We start from the raw sequence: 26,606 nt of genomic DNA on the forward strand, positions 1-26,606 counted from the left end.
TCGTAAAACGGAATGGCGGATAAAAATATGGCGGATAAATTAATTTTCCGTACTGGCGACTGGCGAGCGGTCGGTTTCAATTCAATTTGAGCAATAAGTTTTCCGCCGGCAATCGCAGTTGGCCTCGGAAGTTATAATCTAGAAATAATCTGACTGCTTTATGACATGTTATATGAGATGACTGCTAGAGATAGTTATAACAGACTTATTATTTAGTATTGTCCTTTAAAAATAGGCAATTCATCCATAAAATTTTAACTTCAACTTGTCTACGGTTAGTGCTTACTCCTCTATATCAGCGAAATATAGACGCTTACTTTGCTGAATAAAAACCTATAAAAAAAATTGCCACATCATCTATCCTACTCACCGTGATTGTGTCGGCGTTTGCGACAGTAGAGAGCCGGAGCCGCGCTTGTTGAGGGGCGGGCGGGGCACGGAGGGGCGACGCTCCACCCCAGACGCGGAGCGAGTCGCCGGCGCGCCCTCAGCTGACAGCACGCGCGCCGACACCAACGCCGCTTCCGGACAGTGCTAGACACAAGTTGAGAGAAAGGTTCACTAAGATTTGTGATAATGCTAGTCCCAGGCAAACTTGGACAACTGTTTTGGTGACATCTTATGAGCGTGCGCTTTTAATTTATTTTATTACAAAATGAAGAGAGGTCTAGTGAACGGCTACATGTTCGTAATCTAAATGCCAAAGCACGATAAGGGTTGATATTCGTTGGAATATTAAATTATTCAGAACAAATAAATTTAAAATACCATCTATTTTAAAGGGTTTTTTTTTTAAATATCTCTATGCATACTGAATGTCAACAATATATGTTAAATAGTTAGTAAAGAACAATTTTAAAGCCGCTACATAATGTGCAAAACATTCTTGGATTTGACGACGATGAAAATAATTCGAGCAGCTAAAACCAGTTAAATACAAAATGCTTATGATTTACACATTTCTATTAAAGGCGAATAAAACAGCAGGCGAATTATTATTGTAATTTTATTACAAACATTAAAATCTCATAGCTTCAAGGCAACGCAAGATTTTGTATAAATAAATTCAATTTATAAGATTGCTCTATTTAGTAGATTAGAATTTTATTGCTGACGTTAATCACTTCACTTCAACCGACTGTCTACAATGTTACATTTTATAGCTCACTAATTCCGTATAGCCCACTTTATGGAAACACTGTAGCTAGTGATTGTAGGTACTGTCGTAGTCCTTGTATTAAAACAATATTGTCTTCACTCTCACTCTCTTAGAGAAAACAGAGACAGGTACCATTTCTATTATTTCTAGACTAGCTATCGCCCGCGACTCCGTCCGCGCGGAATTAAAAAAAAAACATTAAAATATCCTATGTGTTCTTCCACTACATGACTATGTTGTACATCTGTTGCCAAATTTGTTCGACATCCGTTGAGCCGTTGTCGAGATACCTTCAAACAAACATACATCCATCTAAACATTCGCATTTTATTAGTATGATTTATAGGCGTTTACATAGTTTTAGGTGGGTAAGTAATATTTGTCGATTGTAATGTGACCTTTTGCTGTAGTCTATATTACCGATTTTTAAGATTGAGGTGACATTGACTTAGTCAGGATTACGAAGAATACTTGTATTTTTAGCTATTTTTATAATAAAGTTCCATTTCATAAAGGTTTGGATATCTTTTAATTACCATGAAACTCCGAACCGATCCGAAAGATCCGAAAATGATCACAATTTAATTAAGATACAAAATAAATCTTAGATATTATAAATGCGAATGTTTAGATGTATGTATATTTGTTTGAAAGTATCTCCGAAACGGCTCAACGGATCTTGATAACATTTGGCACACATGTAGAACATTGTCTGGAATAACAAATAGGCTATTTATTATGTTTTTATTTAATTTCGCGCGCCTGGAGTCGCGGGCGTCAGCTAGTCACGTATAAATCACGTAGAAATTGCCAATCGTTAAAATCAATATGAAAAAATTAAACGTTAACTTATTCCTACACAAATGTTCACTCGATCAAAAAAAAAGTATAGAACGAACATAAGCGATACAAGAAAAAGAAAAACAAGACATTGTTCTGTAGCACTTGGGAATTTAGAGTATTGACTGAAGTTTATTTCCCATCGGCATGCAAGCAATATAGGACTAAAGAAAATCAGAAAACATTCCCTGACTTTGAACACTTTTTTTTTCTTTTTCCTACCGACTTTTTTACACAAACATAAGAACTGAATCCAATTACGTTGCTAAGACTTTAGTTGTAAATTTTTTTAGCCACAATTTAGTTGTGAATTTGATTCAAATAATAATATGTCTACACACCCCATATCATGACGACACAAATATGTATCACGATATTTTCATACTTAACTTAAAAAAAAACATACTATTTAAATAAATTATCACAAATCTATATAAATAAAAGAAAGTCGATTTAGTTACACTATTTAGAACTCAAGAACGGCTGAATCGATTTGACTGAAAATTGGTGGGCAGGTAGCTTAGAACCAGGAAACGGACATAGGATAATTTTTATCCCGTTTTCTAATTTTTATTCCGCGCGGACGGAGTCGCGGGTAAAAGCTAGTTCTATATAATAAACAATAAGTATCTTTAATAACAACATAATAATCTTGGCTCGCGAAATTTCTTGCGACAAACAAAGGAGACAAATAAAGCTGACTTGACCCAATTACAATAGAAGACCCGCAAGAATTACGAACATAATAGAACTGGTATAGTTCTACGTCAATGAACAGATTTATATGGACTAGTGATCGACCGAAATTCGACCTTCATTCATAATCATTGACTTTTTATTAATAATTGCTTTATGCTCTTCTTTACATTACCTATATCTGTTTCAAATTTTACGTTCATCAGTTCGCGAAATTTACTTAAAAAGGGGTGCAAAGTTTTCGCTTCACATATCTATAATCTATATATATAAAAGAAAGTCGTGTTAGTTACACTATTTATAACTTAAGAATGGCTGAATCGATTTGACTGAAAATTGGTGGGCAGGTAGCTTAGAACCAGGAAACGGACATAGGATAATTTTTACCCCGTTTTCTATGTTTTATTCCGCGCGGACGGAGTCGCGGGTAAAAGCTAGTAAAGTAATATAATGTTAATTTATATTCTTACGTATTTGATAAAAACAAGCCCTATAGACTTCGATGGCTGGACCAACTACTGGGGATGGGGGAAGATCGAAATATCATAGCAGCGTGTCACGGAATCCCGACTGGACTGGACCTTCAATATCACCAAACAGTCGAATGGCAGGAGATGGCACAGGACACGGCTGTCCTCCCAGGACTCGATTTAGGTCGCTGCGCCAGCGGAGTAATTTATATTCTACTTCTAATCAAAGTCCATCTGTCAGGTGGCATTTACAAGAGCATTCCAAATAAAGCATTTTTAGTTCTATTTGTAACTAGCTTTCACCCGCGACTCCGTCCGCGCGGAATATAAAAAAAATAGAAAACGGGGTAAAAATTATCCTATGACCTTTTCCTGGTTCTAAGCTACCTGCCCACCAATTTTCAGTCAAATCGATTCAGCCGTTCTTGAGTTATAAATGGTGTAACTAACACAACTTTCTTTTATATATATAGACTAGCTTTTACCCGCGACTCCGTCCGCGTGGAATAAAAAATAGAAAACGGGGTAAAAATTATCCTATGTCCGTTTCCTGGTTCTAAGCTACCTCCCCATCAATTTTCAGCTAAATCAGTTCGACCGATCTTGAGTTATAAATAGTGTAACTAACACGACTTTCTTTTATATATATAGATTACAATTCGTCCTGCATAAATTCGTGTAAAATAAGGGTACCTACAATACACTGAATAATTTATAAGACTTCCAAAACGAACCCGACTCGTCTATTAATCTTCTTCAATAGCCAAGATAATGAAAGATCTCAAGAATGTTAGAGATAGTTCGAACGCTAACTACGGCACTCATGCCTGCGGTTACAATGTAGATTTCTCATACTAATTCTACGCTAAGGAATCCATTATAATGTATGTTATCATTATTATTTTTTAATTACTATTACTGGATGTAAGAACTTAACGTAACAAACAAAAAGTAATGTGATTGAATAGTTATGGATGGCTACAGAGGTGGAGGAAGACCAAAGAATGTATGGATGGATTGTGTGAAAGAGGATATGCGTAAGATTGGGGTGAATACAGATATGACGGCTGATAGAGATGTACTGTGTGTATACTGTGCCTACCCTCCATAAGGATAAATGGTGTAAGAATTTAACAAAAAATATTAATATATCTGATTCTTTGGAGAAAGATATTTCGAAATGTTATCAAAGTAAAAGCATTATTCAATCTTTCTAATGGCAGATTGCAGCGTCCGAATAACCGATACAGACTTTATTTAAGGCAAGAACATTAACTATAGGAGCAATTTATTTAATTAGATACATTACCAAAAAATAACATCTTCTAACGATTTAGAAAAAAAAGAAATGAAATTACATTATTACTAGCTGTCGCCCGCAACTCCGTTCGGGCAGAATTAAAAAAACTTAATAAATGTATCCTATGAATTCTTCCTAAATATGTGACAAATTTCATCAATATCCGTTAAGCCGTTCCGGATAATCCTTTTGACAAACATCCATCTAAACTTTCGCATTTATAATATTATAGGTCTTCTACAATGGAAACCCGGATGTTGGACAACGATGTGAACAATGTAAGGTATCTACAAAAACCTGCTTGAAAATTCCTTTCTATCTATACTTATAGTATAAAGCGGAAAGATTTGTATTTTTGTATGTAACAAATAAACTCAAAAACTACTGGATCGATTACAAAAATTCTTTTACCAATAGAAAGCTACATTATCACTGAGTAACATAGGCTATATTGATTTCTAGAATTTCTTTTACTCACACTACAATATCATTTTGATTATTTAAACTTTAGGTTCAGCTAGTTTTAGATAAAATACGAGAGATAATTACATTACATATACGCAACCTTGTAAAGGCGTCTGCTGTTTGTATCGATTTCATGTAAAAGGCACGCGTGTATACCGTGCAAGGCATACGTAATATCCTTACTTAAGATTTATTTAGTCTGGACATATAGGACTCAGGTTTTTTCTTTTATAACGAATATACCAGCTGAACCACGATCGACTTAATGTAAAGTTACAATATTACTGGCCTCTATACATGGACAGGTTATATGCCGTGGTATTTCGTGCCTATTTTTATTTCTTCATTTTGGCGCTGATGGTTGCGGTTGGTAGCAATGGTGAGGATTCAACCTAAGAATAGAGATAGAACTGTGAGGAAATTCAACAGGCGCGTTTAAATCGAAACGAAGCAAAAGCTGTTATTTCCAGTTACAGTTACCTTTCCATTTATAGAGATCAGTGGGTGATGTAGTCGAAAGATGCCTATCCACCCTACTCCTGAGCTTAGAACATCGTGACATAGAAACCCTAAGACAAACAATGAGACATTTAGATTTTAAGGATTATTGCTTGATTTTTCACGTTAAAAAATTATCTAAATAAATAAATTAAATGTTAAACAAATGTGTTCCAATAATATAAATAACATTCCATCCCAACAGTACAACCCTTCCTTACTAACGAGCTGTGCCGAGCGTGTTTCTTTTTGACGCTCTATAATGATAAATGTTTTAATGATTTCATTATTTTTTTATTAATAATGTAAAGCTATTCAAATACCCATTTCAAAAATGCCAATATTTATATAAATATAATTCGTTTCTAGCTATTACAGCCATTTTTCGCGCAAACTCAGAGAGGTGCGATTTTTGTGACGCCGAGTGTATAACACACTCATTGTAATAAAAATCTTTTAGCTCTCATAAAATACATACATGATTAAGAGAAATTTTAATAAACATCGCTATTATTCGAGAAAAGTAATTTTATTAATATTTGTTCAATTTACTCGAGTTCTTTGTCACAAAAATTATTACGCTTTGCCGAATATCCTTTGTTAGGCTCGACCTATTCCATATTTCTATAATATTCGGACTCCCAGGGCGTAGGTTTATGATATTGAGGTCGTTGTGCCTCTGTTTGTGCCTTTGGTTATTTGGTGTTCACCAAATAGAGACTATCCAATATTTATCGTAATACATTAAACACAATTTTACAATTAATATAATAATATTTTAGTCCAAGTACTCTTTATAAAATCAGAGTAGTAGATAGAAAAAAAATATCTTTGTAATACTGACAAATTGACTTGGTATTAAAGCAAAAGCTTAATAACCACCCTTTAAATGATAATTATGTGAAATGACAGTCATTGAGACAAACTTGATGCATAATTATATCAAAATTATTTAAAATGTAATTGTTTCTAGTGGCAGAAATGCAACTTAACACAATTCATTTCTCAACATGCCGTGAGAATCTTAAATATAGATCACTAGAACGTTGTACACATCGTGTTTGATAAAATCAAGGGTAATTTTTCAATGTCACAACCAACCATTTGCTAACAACACAGCAAGGATTTTCTTGATAGCATCTATAAGATGTACAGGACGTTTATTTCCTATCCATTCGTTGAAATTTCATTTGAATTTCGAAACCGTTTCATAGCAACAACGTGCTAGATTGAAGCTGTTTTAAATGCACTTGTATACAAACATGATTTTTTTTATTACAAAGTGACAAACGAACAACGGCTTGCTTCCACAAAACGTATTGCTTCCACTTTACGCCTATTTTCTGTGTGGTTGGTTTATTGCACCGATCGACCCGGCCCATTCGTGTGCCTAACAAATATTGTTGTTGCGGAATCTACAACTGTCAAATTATACTATTTCTATCTCTATTTTTTTTTTCAAAGAGATGGAAATGGATGGCAATATCGTAATACAGGTGACGTCATTTGAAATTCACTATTATGATTGCTGTACCATATTCGATGTTATGTGGGATGGAAATTTTTTTCTTTGACTGTACCTACATATACAAAGCGAACATAAATCTTGTTGCGGTTTACTTCGGGCACACGCCACACGCCGCTCGGAGGACGGGAAATCAATACATTACGTCGCCTTGTAACTATTCTGTGTGGCCAACCGAAATAAGTGCACCACTACCAGTATAAATCGGATTAGAAAGGCAGATTGTTCGACTTTGGAACAACCTTCGAAGGTTTGGAACGAAGATCACGTTCTTTCGATGTACATTTGTAACAGTTATCCATAAGAAATACGGTGAGTAAATTTCTTTGCACAGGAAACTTGCAAAGATTATTTGATTTCCGATCCATCAATCTAATCTACTAACTAGGCCATGTTTTTGCGTTATCTTTAACAGTCATTATCTCTTATTACTTTAACCTAACACTGTCTTATTTCTTTCCTATACAAAAACGCATCTGTAAATCGCATATAGTAGATATGTTGATATATAAAGTATGGTCCTTTTTACTTTAGGTAATATTCTACTAATCAATTTAAATGATCTTATTTATTTCTCAAACGACATAGAGCGTTAAAGTACTAGGAGAATTTATGATATGGAATATTAAATTCCATCGTACAAAATATCAAAACATTTTCTCAGTGCAACCAATATTTAAATATTACAATAAGAAACAACAGGATGGTATTAATCTACATGATTGCTCAGTCAGGTATGTAAATTATACGATAAACTACACGGTTTATACGGGAATTAATTCCTTGCACCTCAAAACACCCTTGAACGGGTGAATAGGTACACTGATATATTAACTTTTAAATCTAACCAATTTTTTTTACTTAAAACCGGGTTTATAAAAAGGAACTAACATTTCTTCAAATAGCCGTAGGCCTCTGCATCAAGCTAAATTAAAAAGTAAATCAGATGAAAAATACGAACTCAAAGGAATTTACAAAATATTTTATATTCTAATTTACCTTGGTAACAACAAAATAAAACATTAACTTCTCTCTTATATACAAAATTATAGCCAAGACCGAGTATAATATTATCTGTGCCAAGACATAAAACTGCCAAAATATTACCCGGCCCATATAACGGCCGAAAAAATAACAAAATATTGTATTTACCTATCCTATTCCGAGGTCGGGTAACAACCACTCTAATTTACCAGAGCTATCCAATACACACAGGTGCAGAGACAAACATAAAACCTTTTAGGGGTTAATGGTGCTTTGTTCTCATTAGAACCTAATGCCCCGTTTTATTTTATCTCGCTTGCCAACCCCTTTTTTATTCTGTCTAGCGTCATAACGAGAAAAACACGACTGATTTTCCAATAAAAATAATACAGTTAATTTTTAAAAGTAAAAAACTTTTATGTCTGTTTTATTTAGTTTTTATTTTTATTTTATGACTATGACCTTACTACGTAGTGCTTTTAATCCCGTTTAAACACACTAAATGGAGAGAATCTTAAAATTAATTTAATAATTTGCTACAACTGTTAGCTGAACTTTTAAAACGATCAAGTACAATGCCTCAATAATTTCTTCGTGTTTCTTGGGCGTAGAAAAAGAGGTTTTATTTATAAACATGAAATAGTAGGGCGTTTTAGCTCTACAACAAATTGCATTTTAGTTACTAAAGTGTGCCAGCCGAGAAAACGCAGCAGGCGGTTAATGCATTAACTTTGTAACAAAAACAGTTCACTTACATTTTTGCCATAAGTTATACAAGCACTGTTTTTAGTTATTCTGTACTAGAAAGTAGAAGGCCCAGGCTTGTAAGAAAATCAGAGAGCCTATTGAACGAAAACAGCAAAATATCGTTTAGACATTAGCACAGCTTTGAAAGAATATGACCAACTAATTGTTGACTCCTATATATCTTTATTTCTAACTTTAAAGTTTCTATCAAGCTTCGATCTATTTGAACATTTTAGGTCCATGCTATAGGTAGTTGGCATAGTATTTGCGAATTTCTGTCAAAATTCTAAACTTTTACTGGGCAAAATCCTTCTCATCTCAAGAACAGTGACTTTGGTATTGTACTATTTTACCTATTCGATGTTGTTTCTTTAACGAAATCTTTCCCAATAATCAAATAAAAGTTCACCTCCAGAGTCTAAATCGAAATGGGAGTCGTGCGACAAATTTGTTAGAGATCACGAACAGCGATTTCATTCATTGAATCCTCTCTCAGAGGAAATTTAATCAAGAGTTCGCTTAAGCCCTTTGATGTATCTTAATAAAATCTTTATATTAAAATTTCATTTATTCCCGATTAAATAAAGTCAAAGAATAAAATAAGTTCAAATAACAAGCAAACAAATTTTCATCCTAATTGCACTATGCATCAGATAGCATTTCACCAAATTGGACAGAATGTAAATATTATTCATATCATAAAAGACTTATTAAAAGGAAATGCAATTGCCACAATAGCAAACGCATACATCCTGCCTGCCAAGCCTGCGATACATCCAGACACTTCATATAAAAGCTTTTGTACTCGAGCACAATAGAGGGCACGTGCTTGTTTTAATTAAAAACTTTACAGAACTTAATGTAATCTCTTTGTGAAATCAAAATGCAATACACAGAAAAAGACTCACATGAAAAGTACAAAACTATAATTTTCTGGAAATAAGCAATGACAATTGTTTTCTATAATTTTATTCAGAAATTGTAGATAGCTTAATTAAAATATGATATGCAAATAGTGAATAAGTACGTCTTTTCCTCCGTTTAACAGGTCTTTCACTATTTTTATATTATTATTTTTGAAATGAGGTGGCACTAAATGTATTATATCATGTAAATGTCTACGACATCATTATAGAAATTTAATTCTCTTAAAATATAAAAGTAAAAATATTTCTCTGCAAATTAATTTCAAGTTGCAAAACTCTTAATTAAACTGAAGAAATATAAAGCCTATCTTGCAAATATCTGATCCAAAAAAGAATTATCAACGTAATGCCTGTCACAGCTTAGAGTTATGTTGATAAAACTTTTACTTGTCGATCAAACTTTGTAGAAGCGGAGTAATTTAAATCGAACTTCCAAAGTACCGGCGGCACTCGCCAAATCTGATGATATTAAATTTCCAAAAACCAGTGTCAATATCAAATAACGTTTCAAATTAAATTTAACGAGAATCGAATATTACATTATCGACAGAACGGTCGTAATCTAATTTATTCAGACGAACTTCAACATTACCTTTCATCATCATCTTCAGCTCACTATACGCCCCCCACCGAGGGGCTCGGAGCCTACCCTAAGTTAGGGGTGACTAGGCCATAGTCAACCACGCTTACCCAGTGCGGGTTGGTTGACTTCAAACATATCATTGAATTTCTTTTGAGATATGTGCAGGTTGCATCGCGATGTTTTCCTTCATCGCAAGAATACTTATTATTTACTAGCTCCGCATCTACATATTCTGAGAGGCAAATTCATTAAACCAATCTCGTATGCACATGCATTTATTAGGCAACAATCTTATGCAAGAAGTTATCAAACGAAGAAAATTATTTCTTTGCAAATTTTAAGTTTTAACTTCTATCTATCATTTTGTTTTTAACAATTCCTAATTAAGATACGACCCATTAAAAATTAAATTGAAGTCTAATTTCATCAATCCCAAATTACAAGTGGGTGACTGATAATTTGCGCCTATAAATAGGAAATAGCATGCATGTGGTAGAGAAAAATTGCAAAAAGATTTCAATGTCATTATCGAGTAGAGTGCTTAAAGGCATTTTCAACAATAGCGTGGCAGTCCTTTATTGTGTAGACACATCAACGTCTACCATTATAATAAAAAAACAACATATAATGTTCACGTAGACTTCTTTATGGCAGAATGTCAATTTTCTAGCTGGTTTCGTGTAACTTTTTATTTGAATTTTTTAACAACATAGTACTTATAAGAGCCAAAAACAGTTGGGTAATATGTCAACAAATCAAGAAATTTGGAATGAAAATTACCTCGGTCTTTACAACTTAGATATCCCAAAAATAGCTATTTAAAAATTAACATCGTAATCCACGCCATTAATATATGTGAATAAACTTAAAGTTAAATTATACCGTAATATGTGGAATTAATTTAATTATGCATTTCAGCTACGTAGCAAGAGTTTTGGCACTAGATACCCTCTCGGGAGTCTTATGTTACATAACTACGATCTGAACTCGTTAGCGGACGAACTTTATAATCTACTTTAGTGATAAAACAAACATTTAGGTCTTACCTTACTCTAACGTTTTATTTAACATATAAAATAATATTTACTACAATACAACTCTTATACCTTTGTGAATTAAATATCTGAATTAGATGAAAATCGATACACACATAATCGAGCATATATTTCTAATGAAAAAAAAACTAATAAAAAACAACAGGAGTTTTTATTAAAAAACTAGCTTTTACTCGCGACTCCGTCCGCGCGGAATAAAAAAAATAGAAAACGGGGTAAAAATTATCCTATGTCCGTTTCCTGGTTCTAAGCTACCTGCCCACCAATTTTCAGTCAAATCGATTCAGCCGTTCTTGAGTTATAAATGGTGTAACTAACACAACTTTCTTTTATATATATATAGATGTTGTGTTCACTTCGACGCGATAACACTCACAAGAAAAGGTCATTCATATTCAGTAGATGGCCATTCAGCATTTTCTTAAATAAATTCCCAAACACATTTACAAACAAAAACAAACAGTGGAATTTCACGCAGACGAAAAGTAAATTATCTATTCAACAGTGTACGAATCAATAAGAGAGATGTGTCCCTGGAAAGTGTCAGATACGAGATTTGGATTCACTCAAGCAACCCTCCCGAGGTTCGACGAATTTCTCGCGGCGGGGTGTAATGGAAAGAAAATTTTCTACTGATTTAAATTTCTTTATTTGAACCATTCGCATAAAAGAGAGGATTCTTTGAGATCGCTCCAGTTTTTCGAGAGCACTCCGCTATCTTTTGAATAAGTATTGGACTAATCGCTTTAGAGAATTTTCATTATTTTGATCATTAAGTATCACCTAGAACCGATTTAATGAAACTTGGGTCTCAGACGGAACATGCTTTTTGGGTAAATTGTTTCCTAGAGAAGGGATAGCAAACCTTTACTTTTCAACGTGCCATTTTTCTCAAGAATCGTTAAGACCAAGACCTCCTGTCTTAGATGTCCTTTCAAATAATTATGACTTTGTGATTAGTCTTGGCTGAAGAACATCAGGGAGTGCACAAACATTGCTCAGGGAGTGGACCAACATAGCCAGCGTTGAAGACCTGTTTTGCTTGGCGCAAGATAGGAAGAAATTCACTAAGCTGACGGCCAACCTCCAATAGTGAAGAGGCACAAGAAGAAGAAGATTATTGGGAACATTTCGTAGCGTAAGGGTCACTTTTGAAGCGCATAATGAATTTTGTGATCAGTGACTTGCCCAAAATATTGGTTAGCCATCCCTGTCCACGAGCCTAAGATCATATAAGTATATGTTCGAAGCCTAAATTTGAAGAAATAATGGATGTTTTAAACTGCCAACGCAACGATGCTGCTAAGATAATGAGGATTTACAACCAATTTTCACATAGCGGGTAGTACTGCACTAAATGGCAATTAGCCACTTGCTCATCTGCGACTGCTACACAAAGTGAATATAGGCACTTACCTTAGCAATCTTATGAAGTAGTGCGGTAGTCGAGCTAGTCTTAAACAGTCCGAGGGCGCGTCTACGAAGCCCCTGTCCGAGACAGGCCTCCACTGCGCCGCACAGCGCCGTAACACCACCGCTCTCCTCATGCACGAATTTTCGTGTCACAGCCTAACAGATTAAAAATTATTTTATTAGTTACGCCATAATTATGTTAGACTCTATTTCTTACATATGTCATTCAAACTACTATCCTAAAGTAGAAACGATCACGTTGCTGTAACGTACCAACACATGATATAGGATAGAGATTCGTAAGGACTATTTCCATGTGGCAGCAGCACGTTTCTGATCTTGCCAGTAAATAGCTCACATTCGTGAACGTCTTGCAGCTAAATGAAAAATAGATCTAACCTCTTCCATCAACTGCTTGACTTCCTTTTTAACGGCGGCGATAAGACGTTCCTTCTGCTCCGCGCTAGGATCCGCGGCCGCGGCGGCCGACATCTCGTCCGCTTCACTTTCAACTACGACAATATTATTAAATAAATATTTAATATGGCATATTATGTAGTACGTATTACGAATAAACTAATAGAAAACAAGGTAGGCACTTTTCTATTATTTAGCCGTAAGTAGTTTGTTGATCAAATAATTGTTTTTCCGTTCGTTAATCAATTCCAATCTTTTTAACGAAAATATAATAACTGTACATTTTACAAGTTATACTAAAAAATAAAATAAATTGATTAAGAAAATTCTAGAACCCAATCGCAACTCTAAATTGGTTTACTTGTATCTTAATTTAATTCTCGATTTAATAATGAAACCAATTCAGATAAAGTACAATACTTAACTAAAATACTTATTGTACTACTTGTTCTGACTTCGCTACTAAAGGTCCTATCAATTTCTAACACCGTAAGGCTTATTCTTAAGACAGTTATAGATTACCCCAACACGAAAGTGTCAACAAAACGGGGTGTTATATTTCGAATACATCTTTTAATCTTCGTTTAAAAAGATGATACGAGAATTTATTGACTCTAGTAAATGTTAAACAGTCGACTTTTTACGTAAACAAAACTAATATATATATATCCCTTTTTATCAAACGGAAGGAGAGGAATGATCTATCATACATGTGTTGTATAATTCGTAAGTACCAGTTTCAAAAGTACCCTCAATGAAAACTGATTGTACTTAATATTTCTACTTATCATAAATGGACGGATTATCACTAATATTTTGCTACAAACTTGACAACAAATTCTCATGTAAAAATTTTAGGAAATCGCTGTCTTACTTATTCCAATTACAATTTATCATGAATAAATCTTCGATGTTTTTTTTATTAAGATGTAAGATCATATTTTACTTTCATCAAAACAAATTTTTGGGATAGGTAAATAGAATTGTGATTGAAAAAATTCCAGTTTCTGTTTCGTTTATTCCTTTTTTCTCTGTTATACTTCGATGTTTGTAATGAAAGCTTTTAAGGTATTACCTACAATGTAACGATCGCAACAAATACATAAGATTTTTACAAAAATTACAATATTATAATGCCTCCCGGTAGTATAGTTTATTTGACAGCACCTCCTTCTTGACAGATTTTTTTTATTATTTTCTTGAGGAAGTTACGTAGATACTGATCTCTATAAATGAATAGGCGATGGCTTGAAAATGACAGCATTTGCTTCCTTCTAATATAAACAAGCCTGTTGATGTCACGTGACAGTTAATTACATATATTATTAGTTCGATTCCGCACCACCGCTACAAACCGCTATCAGTGTCAAAATAACGAAATAAAATAGGCACAAAATATAACGTCTTATAGCCAGTCCATTTATAGAGGTCAGTATACGTAGATGATTGAAGATGAATTCAAAAGTAAAACTACATATACCGTATAACATTTTCTTTTTGATTTTTTTTTACTTATAAAAATATTATTAGCAATATTATAAATTACGATTTACAGAGATAAATTAATAATTATTTTCAATTACAAGTTAAGTACTTTGCGGCCGATAGGGCCGCAAAGTACTGGAATGGCGGCCACGTACAGGTCGACGCAGCGTGGGCAGGCCTCCCGCAAGATGGACCGATGATCTGGTCAAGGTTGCGGGAGTATCCTGGATGCGGGTTGCACAGGACCGATCATTGTAGCGATCTTTAGGGGAGGCCTATGCCCAGCAGTGGGCGTAACGAGGCTGAATGGATGGATGGATGACAAGTTAATATGAAAAAGATTCACCGAAGTTTCCACAGCCGAAACATATTTAAAAAACACGTTTTCTCTTTCATTTAATTGAAAAAAATCGAGATAGTAGTATGTTTCAGTACATGTATAACTATAAAAGCCGGACTTTTAAAAATACACGGTCAGGTCAAGCAACAATCAGGATTTCACAGCGAGCAGTTTATTTCCATCAATAAGAGACGGTTTAGAAAAGTTTTCCATTATGGCACAAGAAAGTAATTCACGTCGCGTACTCCTAAAGAAAACCGCTAAGTTCTAAGGGGGCGCGAGAAACGACGCTAATATAAAATGCCAACTTTTAATGTTCCATTTTTTTCTTTCCCCGTCAAGGTTATAGCTGTTGAAGGGGTAAGTTGAAAAGGTTTAAAAAAGTATTTAAGAGAACCACTTTACCGTCCGCATGGAGAATGAATCCTAAAAAAGAAAAAGAAAACACAAATGTTTCAAATAAACTTACATTACATTTGATGAGTTCGAAGTAGCGAAAATACAACAGTTAATAACTAAAGGCATTTTGTTTCTAAAATTTCCACAAAGAGATTCGCGTAAAAAATCACGTAACACAACATAAACCTCTCTAAATGTGTAAAATTTAATAAGACTTCGTAACAAATTCAAGCGGCTCTGAATTGCTAATAATCTCCTTGAATACATGATAAGGAAATTTCATAGCGTCCCAAATTGAGTCTCCTTCGCTATCATAAAAGTATTTTATGCTCATTTATACAAATTTATCTTCTTTTCATAACCTATTTTCTCGGAATGTCCTCGCACATATTTCTATATCCCTAATTGGCACTTTTCGATGTTTTCTTCAATTTCTTATACTTTGTTAAGACAATTGTATTGTATCGTAAGTCCAAATCTAATATACGAGTATAAAATTCTCGTGTCACAGTTTTCGTTCCCGTACTCCTCCGAAACGGCTTGACCGATTCTCATGAAATTTTGTGAGCATATTCAGTAGGTCTGAGAATCGGCCAACATCTATTTTTCATTTTTTTTTAACTGCGCGCGGACGGACTCGCGGGCGACAGCTAGTAATTTATATAATCAAAAGGTTGATATTTTATGACCGTACAAAATTGAAATTTAGATTTCTTTCTAAGCTCTTTCTAGTATAAATTACTTTCAGATGTAAATCAACGGATGAATCCTTTAAGTTTTTTAATAGCTGGTTCTTTTTATCGGAATTATCATTATTTTTCCAGCATTATCAGAGCAATTAAAAAATAAACAATCTATCTTTTAGAATGATTTTGAATGATGGAAACCCAATGTTTTTTTGGATTCCCTCGAAAAAGGTACAGAAGCTGAAAAAGTTTGAAAAAATTTTAACTTAATTATTTATCGCAAAAAAATGTCTTCTCAATGTTTTGCAATTATATTATAATATAATAAGGACATCGGATGTAATAATGTAGAACAAGGATTGAATCAGTTCAGAGAATTTTATCTGCTTTATAGGATTAACTTCACAAGTATATAAATAAAAATAAACGCTGCGTTTCGTCTCTGTCTATTAGATATGGTGGAAAATAAATACAAGTATTTAAATGTTATTTTTAAATATTACTGTTTCCATGATGACAAAATTATTAAATCCACAAACGTGAAAGCTTTACATTTTTTTAGCTTGTAGAACAAATAATAATTTCATTATTAATTATTATTATGTAATTGAATTTAATAATTAAATATTACTTCATAATAAATTTGATACAGTCGTTTCAAGGCCGTAAAAATTATCCCAAACATCATCACATGGCCATTCGCCCACACTTACTGTTATCAACCCGTTAAAACAGTTCGTACTTGAACAATTAAATGCCCTACAAAACGTACATCACTTGTTATCAGTCTATTAACATAAATACAACATACACTTAAAGCTAAGTTTCGAGGATGACAAAAAATTAAAAAAAAATACAAAAATTAATTAACTAAACATTTATTGCATACATACCTTTATTTTCTGCAGCCATTATTCTTTTGGCGGCGAAAATTGACGCATCATTGATTAAAAAAACATTAGCAATGCACCGATAACATCGTCTCGTGTCGTTCGGGGGCGCAACTAGTTGTGTGAAACGTGTTTACAATGTCACTGATGGTTGAAAATGGCTTGTTTGTAGGGAAAAATCGATGTAGCGTCGCGCGCACAGCGCCGTCCGCTACAACTTTGACAGTGATAAGGCGCCTGCCGATCTGCAATATAGCTATCCTGAATACAATACCATACCCAAATCGTAATAAAGGTTCTTAGATATAATCAACTTATGCATAGTAAGTAATAGCTTAAGAAATAGATAGCAGAGTTTATATAGGGTAAAAAGCAAACAATCTAATATGACCTAAATTTTCAGTATTGACCTTGAACTTATACTACATCACTGAAGTCAAAAGGTGCGTTGTGAACCCTTAAAAAAGTGGATAAGTATGCTATTATCTAAAAATGTTCCCGTGGCATGATGATTAAAAATACAACATGAGAAATTTTCCATGAGGCATCAGGGCGGGGCGAGTCTGTAAATTAGCCACGTGTAAGCGCAAAGTAAAGTCTACTTATAAAGTTTTGATGGATATTTAATCAAATAATCGGGAATTATCTTGAGGAGGATACGTGTCTTTTATTATTAATTACAAAACTGTCCTGAACGGATTCAAATTTAAAATTCTGGTAGTGATGATGATCATGGTCTATCTCCAATAAAAGTGAATAAGATTAATCTAGAGTTAAGCTGTTTAATATTGGACTGTTACATTCATTCATATACTTAATGCATTTTTACATGAATGTAACATAATGGTACGTGGTATATTCGAAGAATTTAGTTCAGTGCGATACTGGCACACCTCTCTTCCATCATGTATATTACTTTTTTTTTCTTTTATAGGACATGTGTTTGATAACATATCAATTTAACGGTGAGTCTCCACTGTCGGAATATCTGCATTACTACATTATTGCCTTCCCTTTCATTCTCATTGCAAAATAAATACAAACAGACGATTATTCTGTCGTGCAAATCAATGTCTTGTCGCTCGCTTATACAATATAGATTTTTGTGGTATAACAAATACAATTATAAAAATAAAAGAAACAATAAATATAAAGATAATATAGACACAGTTTTAAACAATTACTATGTGGAGAAGTTTGTAACACTGATCATTAAAATGTCAGAATGACACTTGAATCGATTTGTCAATTGACAGTTGTCACTTGTCAATATCCCTAATAGTCAAACATTTTTTGTTGTTTTTTTTATTTATCGCATAAAACAACAATTTTAAAGGAAAACAAAGTTTGTTTTTGTTGCAATTAATAGCCATAATGAAGGAAACGAAAATGAATACTCACTTGTCTGGCGGCAGATTAAATGTAGCATTATTACAAGAAACAATGCGAAAAGAGTTATTAAATTTATTACAACTCTGCGAAGGACCAAAAGTAAGATACGTACAAAGCTTATACATGTCTTTAAAATATATACTTCCTTCAGTACTAAACGCCAATGAATCAGGAATATTCATCATCTCCCTGTCTTAATCCCACTATGTGTAGATTTGGCGCACAAGATTTCCGTCCTAAAGATTGATCATTGGTCGTTTCAGTCGTTACTTCATTTTAATCTCTTCCTAGGTTTACCACTACCAAAGTAGCCCTTCAAATTCATATTTAATTTGAATGAATAACAAATATTTTCAATTTAAATTTCATAATGTTTCAGGTTACAATATGGGACGAATGGTTGGCAGGTCCAGTTGGTTTGATTGCACAGTACTTATTACTAAAGGACCATGAAGTAGTTGACATGTTTCCATTAAGACCAGGAAGTCTACCAACCATTTCAGTGAAGCATATTGTATTTATAGCACGTCCTAAACTTGTCTTAATGGACTTAGTAGCTGATTACATTCAATCTCTCAGGTACACATATTTCACAGTAGCAAAGATATCAATGTTATATTTCGACGCCCCCACCGAATAACCCCGTAATAGGAAAAATCAAATTTTTCAGGAGAAGCAAAAAACGGTATTTCTTTAATAACTTCATAAATAATTATTGTACAAGAATCTTTTACAGATCAAAACAAAGCTAATTTTTATAGCTTCATTGTATTTAATTTTCATTCATGTATTCCGGGTGTATTCTGTGCTATGAAGGAAAAATGATAATACAGGAAATAAAAAAAACTGTTTCAATAATGACTTTATCTCCGTAATTAAGATTAAGAAAAATATAAAAAAAATTCACAACATGTAATAGGACCTTTAGATGCCGAATTCGACGGAAAAGCAAGAACCCGGTAAGAGTGCATTACAGGATTATTCAATGGGGGCGTTGATATATTGTAGAACAAAGTTGAAATTAAATTTACTTTGATGTTTAAAACAAAAATATGTCTTGTTTCTTACTTTTGGCAATAGTTTAGTGTACTCACAAAAATAAATTTAATTTTTATGGCTTTATCTTCTTTTTATTTATTGAATTTTGTCTGAAGTATTAAAAAGTATGAACTGAAGTACATCTATTTAATTAAAGTATGCTTTGTAATTTTAATATTTGTTTACAGAACAAAACAAAATTCTCCTGTTGAATTCCACTTATTCTTTGTGCCGAGGAAGAGTGAATTGTGTGAGAAAACATTGAAGGACAGAGCTGTATTCTCTTATTTATCAATCCAAGAGTTTAAATGTGACATCTTTCCATTTGACAGTGATGTTATGTCATTAGAACTACAAAATGATTTTAGGTAACAATTTATTTAATACAAAAGTAAATTTTTACAAGAGACACCTTTACATTAGTTTTTATTTTTCAAAGAAAAGGGAGGTATGTAAATTTATTTTCAAGTGTTTTGCCTGAAAAATGTACATAAACTTTTTGTTTTAATACAAATGTATCCCAGTAAAGTAATTACTAGTATAATACAGTCAAATCTGGATAAGCAAAAGTCAAAGGGACTGCAATATTTTTCTCACTTATAGAGGTTTCTCCCTAACTGAAGTTTCTCGCTTATGGAGTACCAATACAACTGGAGTACAAATAATGTGACCAAATAAGGACTCATTTATATAGATGTTTCTAGTTTATCCAGTTCTCATTTATCTAGGTTCACCAGTAATGGATTTGATAATAATTTTATGTACTTAAAAAATCACAGTAACTTTTACATAAAATCGACAAAACTCGAAAAATCGAAATTAACTAGAAATACAATGACCGTTTAGAAAATCAACCAATTTTAAAATCAAGCTGAAATATAGATAACATAGATAGAGAGGTGACTATTTGTGTACAAAAAGTATTTGTTTTTTCTTATAGAGAATTCTATTTGGAAGGTGATCCAACTTGCCTGTACAATGCAGCGCAAGCATTACGCACCATTCAACATTTATATGGCATAATTCCTAGAGTTTTCGGCAAAGGCCCCGCTGCCAAACAGGTTTGTAATAACTTTTTATGTTCGGAAAACCAAATTTTTGTTCTCTTCCCCCTCTCAGACTTTTATTATAAGGAAAGGATGAGAAAAGAAAGTGACTTAGCAGGGAAGGGTACATCAGGTGATTAAAAGTAAGCAATGCGTCTGGAACCTTTCAACCCAGTAGCCAATATATACATATGCGCAGCTGTTAATTTGCTGATCAAGTGACAACTAGCTTGTTTGCATTTAAAACATTAGTAATAATACTGTGAATTTTTAGGTATGGGATCTTTTTTGCCGTCTTAACAAAGAGGATCAAGGTTCTCCCCCAAAGGGCTCGACTACCTCCTGCATTGACCAGCTGTTATTGATTGATCGTGCAATCGACTTCACCAGTATTATGGCCACGCAGCTCACTTACGAAGGCCTTATAGGTGAATAATACACATAAATCTTACTAATATTATAAATACGAGACTTTAAATGGATGGATGGATGTTCGTTGGAGTGTGTCTCCATAATCGCTAAACAGGTCACGCTAAAATTTGGTATAGATTTAGAACATAATCTGGAAGAACACATAGGTCATTTTTTTTAATTCCACACGCGTGGAAGTTAAAAAATGTCACAGGTGACAACTAGTATTGTTATAAGGCACTTTCATAGAGAGATCACACACATAAAGGCATCACACATATTAAGAGCTCCTAAGTAAAAAGTCATAGCCTAAATCTCAGTAATTACATAATAACTATTATTTTTTTTAATTAAAATCTTCGCACGTTATTGTATTTGCTTCTATGTATGGATATGGTAGATTTGATTCTACAAGTGGTAGTCACTATTAGGGCTAATAGTGACTACCACTTGTTGTTGGCGTTTTCCTGACTCCGTGTTGCAGGGGGTCAATGAAAACCGTCACTGCGGCTATGCAGCAATATACAGAAAGACTTTTAACATTTATGTCTCTCTTTTCTTCTTTCCTTCTTCATTAATGTGTTTACTTTAAAAATAGATGAGATTTTCGGTATAAAAAGTTCGACGGCTACTTTCCCCGGCGAGAGGTTTGTTAGTGCGGATGACGCGACGCCCGAAGTTACAGCTAGAGAGAAGAAGCGAGTAGTACTCAACTCTAGTGAGGAATTGTTCGCTGAATTGCGCGACTGTAGCTTCACTGTGGTGAGTTTTGTCATTTCCTACTGGAAAAATACGTGTACAGTCAGCGACATAAATTTGTATACATTTAAAAAACTTTAGAAACTTATATAGGACCTCGGTTTCAAATAAAATATGCACATATTCGTCGGTAACGTGTATTCGAGGTCAGAAGTATATGGAAGGTTATTTGCATGCATATTTTAGATACAAGGCGTGTAGGTATATAGAGCGAGAGTCATTGTCTAGTCCTGACGGACAACCTCCAAAAACGAGAAACTCGGGTAAGGGAGAAACCTCTATGAGCGTGAAAAATATCGCAGTCCATTGAACTCTCGTATCCAGTTTCGAATATACAAGTTTTCGAAGCTTTGTAAATGTTTAAATATTGTTTAAGTAGTAAATAATAAGAGGATTAATCTTGGGTTTCCGAGTTTTCTAAAATTTAAAAGCTAATTTTGCTATCTCTGTTTTGTCAAAGATAATGATAGGGATAAAGATATGTTTTATACAGAGATTTTAGTCTCGGAAACCAACTGTAAGAGTTTTGCGGTAGGTGGGTGCGGCGTTGTCTAAGAAGGCTCACGTGATAAAGACTCAGCTGGAGGAGCGGCACCAGGAGAGGTCGGTGCAGGAGATCAAGCAGTTCGTTGCGCGACTTCCGCAGATGCTAGCAAACAAACAATCCCTTGCAACACACACCGCAATTGCAGAGTATCTTAAAGAGGTTAGTCGATTTCCATTTTATTACGAACCTTTCGGTGGACTTAAATATGTTACCAACAAACAAAATTAACAAATTCCAAACATAAGTTAAATTCTAGGATATTTTTTAAATAAAACAAGCTGGTATTAAATTAAATTAAATTAAATAAAAAAAAATTACCATCTCAAAGACCGGCAACGCATCTGCGGTTCCTCTGGAATTGCAGATGTACATTGGCGTTGATGAACATCTTGGTGTACCCGCTACTCGTTTGCCTCCTTCTCTTATAAAAAAAACACATTCATAATCACATACATATACATACAAACACACAAACTCATTATCTTTCAACTCACTTTTAATACGTTAAGAGAAAGCGCTGTCTCGAAAAACAGTTTTAACTAACTTAACTTAATTTAGGAGACAGATCTTCACCAGTTTTGTGAAAAATCGTTTTTGATCCAATAAAGATTTTTTAATGTTAAAGTAAATGATGGGTGTGTTTTTTCAAACATCTTGGTGGCTAGGAACATCAAGTCGCTGTATAGAGCAAAAATGTGGGGTGAGGCAATACGTAGTTGACATCTAGCCGCCAAAAATATTGAAAGACACTAGGATTCCAGACAGATGTGATACAAATGTAGTAAAATAAAATCGTAAAAGATTTTGTATTCTTAGTTTAAAACACACTGTAGATATTCAAACTTTTTGAAACATTCATTGATTGTATTTTGCCATAGTCGTGTTATAGATAAAATTATAACGGAACTTGTCGCTTTAGGTAATCAATTTGTCTCAAACATCCGTCGTTGATTTCCGTAGTACGACAATGTGTCAGCTTGTCAAATAGATTTCCTTTTGAATAATACAGATACAGGATGTCTGGAAATTCAACAGAACATCGCAAAATACTGAGCCTCATTTATAAGATTTCATTAGTAAAGAACTTAGACCTTTTTGTGAAAAAAAACATGGTCACAAGAAAAATATACATAAATATACGTAACTAACAATAGGTTTTTTAATCTGTAAAATTAATAAAATTTGAATCTCTGTATGTAATATCGAAAAATTCAATATAAACCTTTTTTTTTTAATTTATGTACGCAAATTCGCGTTTGTTTCGGGTAATCTCCGAAATAGCTGGACCGAATTTGACAGTACTTTTACTGAAAGGTGGCTGATGTACGTAGTAATATTATAGGGTTATTTTTTTCATTCCGCGCTGACTATCTTATAGTCTAGTCCATACATAGAATAAAAGGATAATGACTATGTACTTTCTGTGTTTATTTTGTAATAATTTTTTTCTAGTAAATTATGTTACTTTCAGACAACAGATTCATTTGAATTTCATGACACTATACAATGCGAGGAGGACTTTCTGAACTGTGTCGACAATGAAAAGGCGTGCCCTTTCATTGAAGATTTAATCGCCCAAAAGGCTTCATTGACTAAGGTAACTTAAACATAAAATTAAATATAACATAATCTATTTTCTTTTACATAAAAAATTTACATACTTTGTCAATTTGAGAGTTTATAAATTTTTGACAAAACACACGTCATTGCCATTGACTCACACTGATCAAAGTTTGCTAACAGTTTAATATTTGGCTAATCTTACTTAATATTATAAATGCGAATGTTTGGATGTATGGATGGATGGTTAAAAGTTATCGATAGAATGGCTACATAGATCCCGCTGAAATCTATATATATAAAAGAAAGTCGTGTTAGTTACACTATTTATAATTCAAGATCGGTCGAACTGATTTAGCTGAAAATTAATGGGAAGGTAGCTTAGAACTAGGAGACGGACATAGGAACTTTTTTATCTTGTGTGCTTTTTTTTATTCCGCGCGGACGGAGTCGCGGGTAAAAGCTAGTTAGACATAAATGTAGAACATAGCCTGGAAGAACACATACAACAATTTTTTTTTTAATCCGCGAGGGGACGGATTCACAGGCAACATCATGTCAGACTATAAACTGACGAACTGTTCATTCTTGCGTTAGTCGAACTGTTTAGCATATGTTTATAATATTGATTGTCAATGAAATCAATATATAGGTTGTATGTAGTCTAGTTTTTTTAGGTACTAAGATTGATATGCCTGCAATGTGCTACCGGGTCTGGTCTGAAGCCTAAACTTCTGGAGTACTACAAGCGGGAACTAGTCCAGGTGTACGGCTTGAAGACTTGGCTGACGCTCTGCAACCTGGAGAAGTGCGGCTTGCTGCGTCCTCAGACCGGCACAAGACAATATGCGGTGCTGAGGAAGGTAGGCTCTTTCTTATCCTTCGTTTCGACAAAGTTTTACATAGCATCCATTACGATATGTTTTTTTTTTGTTATTTTGTAACAATTGTGAGCTGAAGTAATAATGATTGGGAAAAGAAATTATAGTAGCTAATCTTACTAATATTATAAATGCGAATGTTTGGATGGATGGATGGATGGATATTTGTTAATACTTATTAGGTATCTCCAGAACGGCTGAATAGATTTCGATGAAATTTGTAGAACACCGTCTGGAAAAACACAGGCTACCTGAATAATTCCAGGATGTCTGCAATAACATCACGTAAATGTATACGGTTCTTGTGGGATACGTTTTATTTACATATTTATTTGATAACTTCACAATATTTCAACAAATCTTATTGAAGTTTTACTTTTTTTAATTCTGCGAAGAGGAAGTCGCGGGCAAGAGTTGAGAAAAAGTTTTTTACTAAAGTTAATTTACGAAATGTTCTTTCATTACATCTCGTCCTTTGTTCATTAAAAATATGCAATGCGTCTGCAACCTTTCAATGTTTGCAGATCTCTATGTGTAGTGGTTACTTAGCTTATATAACTAAATTCAAGCAAATGAGATTTTCTATGAATTCTTAATGTTTTCAGGCTTTACATCTAACATTGAACGAATCAGAAATGGACGCTAGCGAGAAGGGATACTTGTCAAGTAAATATATACCTTTAGCTGTGAGACTTAGCGAACAGATTACTAAAAACAAATCTTGGACTGGTAAGTGATAAGTAAAATCGTAAAACTACATACATTTATATTAATGTTATTAAACACGTATTTATAAAGGGGCGTACATGACCTTATCAAATCCATACCAGGTCATATCGACCCGTTATCAAAATGCTTGTTCATTTAAATTGAATTTATTTTAAACTCATATAAATTTACTTGCACATTATCTTTCAAAACATTTATATTAAGCGAACATATTATAACTAGTTATTATGTTACGTGTCATGCGCAGATTTGTTCTATTTTTAGAGCGTCCCGAATTTACAGAGTTCAAATGTAACTTTTATAATTCGCTTTAAATTACACTAACTGATTTGACCTGTTCATATGAAATGTTTCATTGTGTCATTATTATTACTAAAGCATCGCGCGACAACCGGCTGTCGAATTCCCTCCATTTTTAGCCGACTTCAAAAAGAAGGAGGTTATCAATTCGACTGTATTTTTTTTTCGTGACCTGCGAATTAAAAAAATGTTACGCTAAAATGAAGTCTGTAGTCTCTGCTTACCCCTTTAAGTATTTATTTTAATCTTAAGTGTACACTGCTGAAGTTTATTAATAATAACATATTCGCGGTCGTACAACCTTCGGACAGAATTAACCTCGAACTATTTGAAGCACATCGTACACTATTATACGAAGTTACACGATAACTAGATGAGTAGAATATTTTGCATATTTTAGACGTCTTTATGTCTATAATATTTGGAATATTTCGATCTAGACAATCTTGTAAGGTAGGTTAGTATCAGATATAGATGAAATAATAAAAAAAACATAACTAGTGTACCTATTCTTCAATTTTTATGATTAACCGATTAGTTTTTATTGACCCATTTTAAACTATTATTTTTTTTCTCGAAAGTTCGTTTAAAAACGTAGATAAAATAGTTTTTTACAACAAAACACTTTGAGTGCGGTGAAGGACACCCTATATGACCTAATGACATCATCTGAGAAGCCGCGGAAAAAAATTTTTTTTTTTGAAAAGTAGACTATTTTTTTTTTCAGGTATAGCAGATGTATTAACATTATTACCAGGCAGTACAGTCGATGAACTTCAAACTTTACAACCGCGAATGACACGTAGAAACTCCATTTCGAGTGAAAATTCTTCATCACTAGAGAATCCGAGAGTTATTCTTGTTTTTTTCATCGGTGGTTGTACATACAATGAGATATCAGCATTAAGAAATATAAGTCAACAAGAAGAATCTAACGTTGAATATGTTGTGTTGACGACTAAATTAATCAATGGCAACACATTCATTGAATCTTTAATGGAAAATGAATAATTTGATATAAAAATCTCGATATAAATGTTTTAGGTATCCTAGTATGCAAACAAT

General features: G+C 33.6%; 2 protein-coding genes across 2 annotated transcripts in view; one reads left to right on the forward strand and one right to left on the reverse strand.

Moving 5' to 3' along the window:
• The window catches only part of LOC106714549 (small G protein signaling modulator 2), a 36,842-nt gene extending 19,760 nt beyond the window's left edge, over positions 1-17,082 (reverse strand). Inside the window, exons 1-4 of the mRNA XM_045683354.1 lie at positions 16,882-17,082; positions 13,061-13,173; positions 12,665-12,817; positions 371-534 (exon numbers count right to left, since the gene is read on the reverse strand). Of these exons, the coding sequence (XP_045539310.1) occupies positions 371-534; positions 12,665-12,817; positions 13,061-13,173; positions 16,882-16,900 (449 nt within the window). The 5' untranslated portion in view covers positions 16,901-17,082. The remainder of the gene's footprint in view (positions 1-370; positions 535-12,664; positions 12,818-13,060; positions 13,174-16,881) is intronic.
• A 1,090-nt stretch (positions 17,083-18,172) lies between these two features.
• LOC106714557 (vacuolar protein sorting-associated protein 33A) lies at positions 18,173-26,559 on the forward strand. Its single transcript, XM_014507630.2, has 11 exons — positions 18,173-18,369; positions 18,650-18,849; positions 19,497-19,676; positions 20,249-20,369; positions 20,629-20,782; positions 21,364-21,527; positions 22,060-22,230; positions 23,543-23,668; positions 24,309-24,494; positions 25,118-25,241; positions 26,269-26,559. Exons 1-11 carry the CDS (start codon positions 18,253-18,255, stop codon positions 26,550-26,552), a joined length of 1,827 nt encoding a protein of 608 aa, XP_014363116.2. The 5' UTR covers positions 18,173-18,252; the 3' UTR covers positions 26,553-26,559.
• Positions 26,560-26,606: the final 47 nt, after the last annotated feature.

Source organism: Papilio machaon, chromosome 21 (genome assembly GCF_912999745.1).
Source record: "Papilio machaon chromosome 21, ilPapMach1.1, whole genome shotgun sequence".
Classification (NCBI taxonomy): Eukaryota; Metazoa; Arthropoda; class Insecta; order Lepidoptera; family Papilionidae; genus Papilio; species Papilio machaon.

Coding starts and splice junctions, on each gene's coding strand:
- LOC106714557 (XM_014507630.2), top strand. CDS start 18,253: ATGAAGGAAACGAAAATGAATACTCACTTGTCTGGCGGCAGATTAAAT. Junction 18,370..18,649: donor AACTCTGCGAAGGACCAAAA/GTAAGATACGTA, acceptor ATAATGTTTCAG/GTTACAATATGGGACGAATG. Junction 23,669..24,308: donor AAAAGGCTTCATTGACTAAG/GTAACTTAAACA, acceptor TAGTTTTTTTAG/GTACTAAGATTGATATGCCT.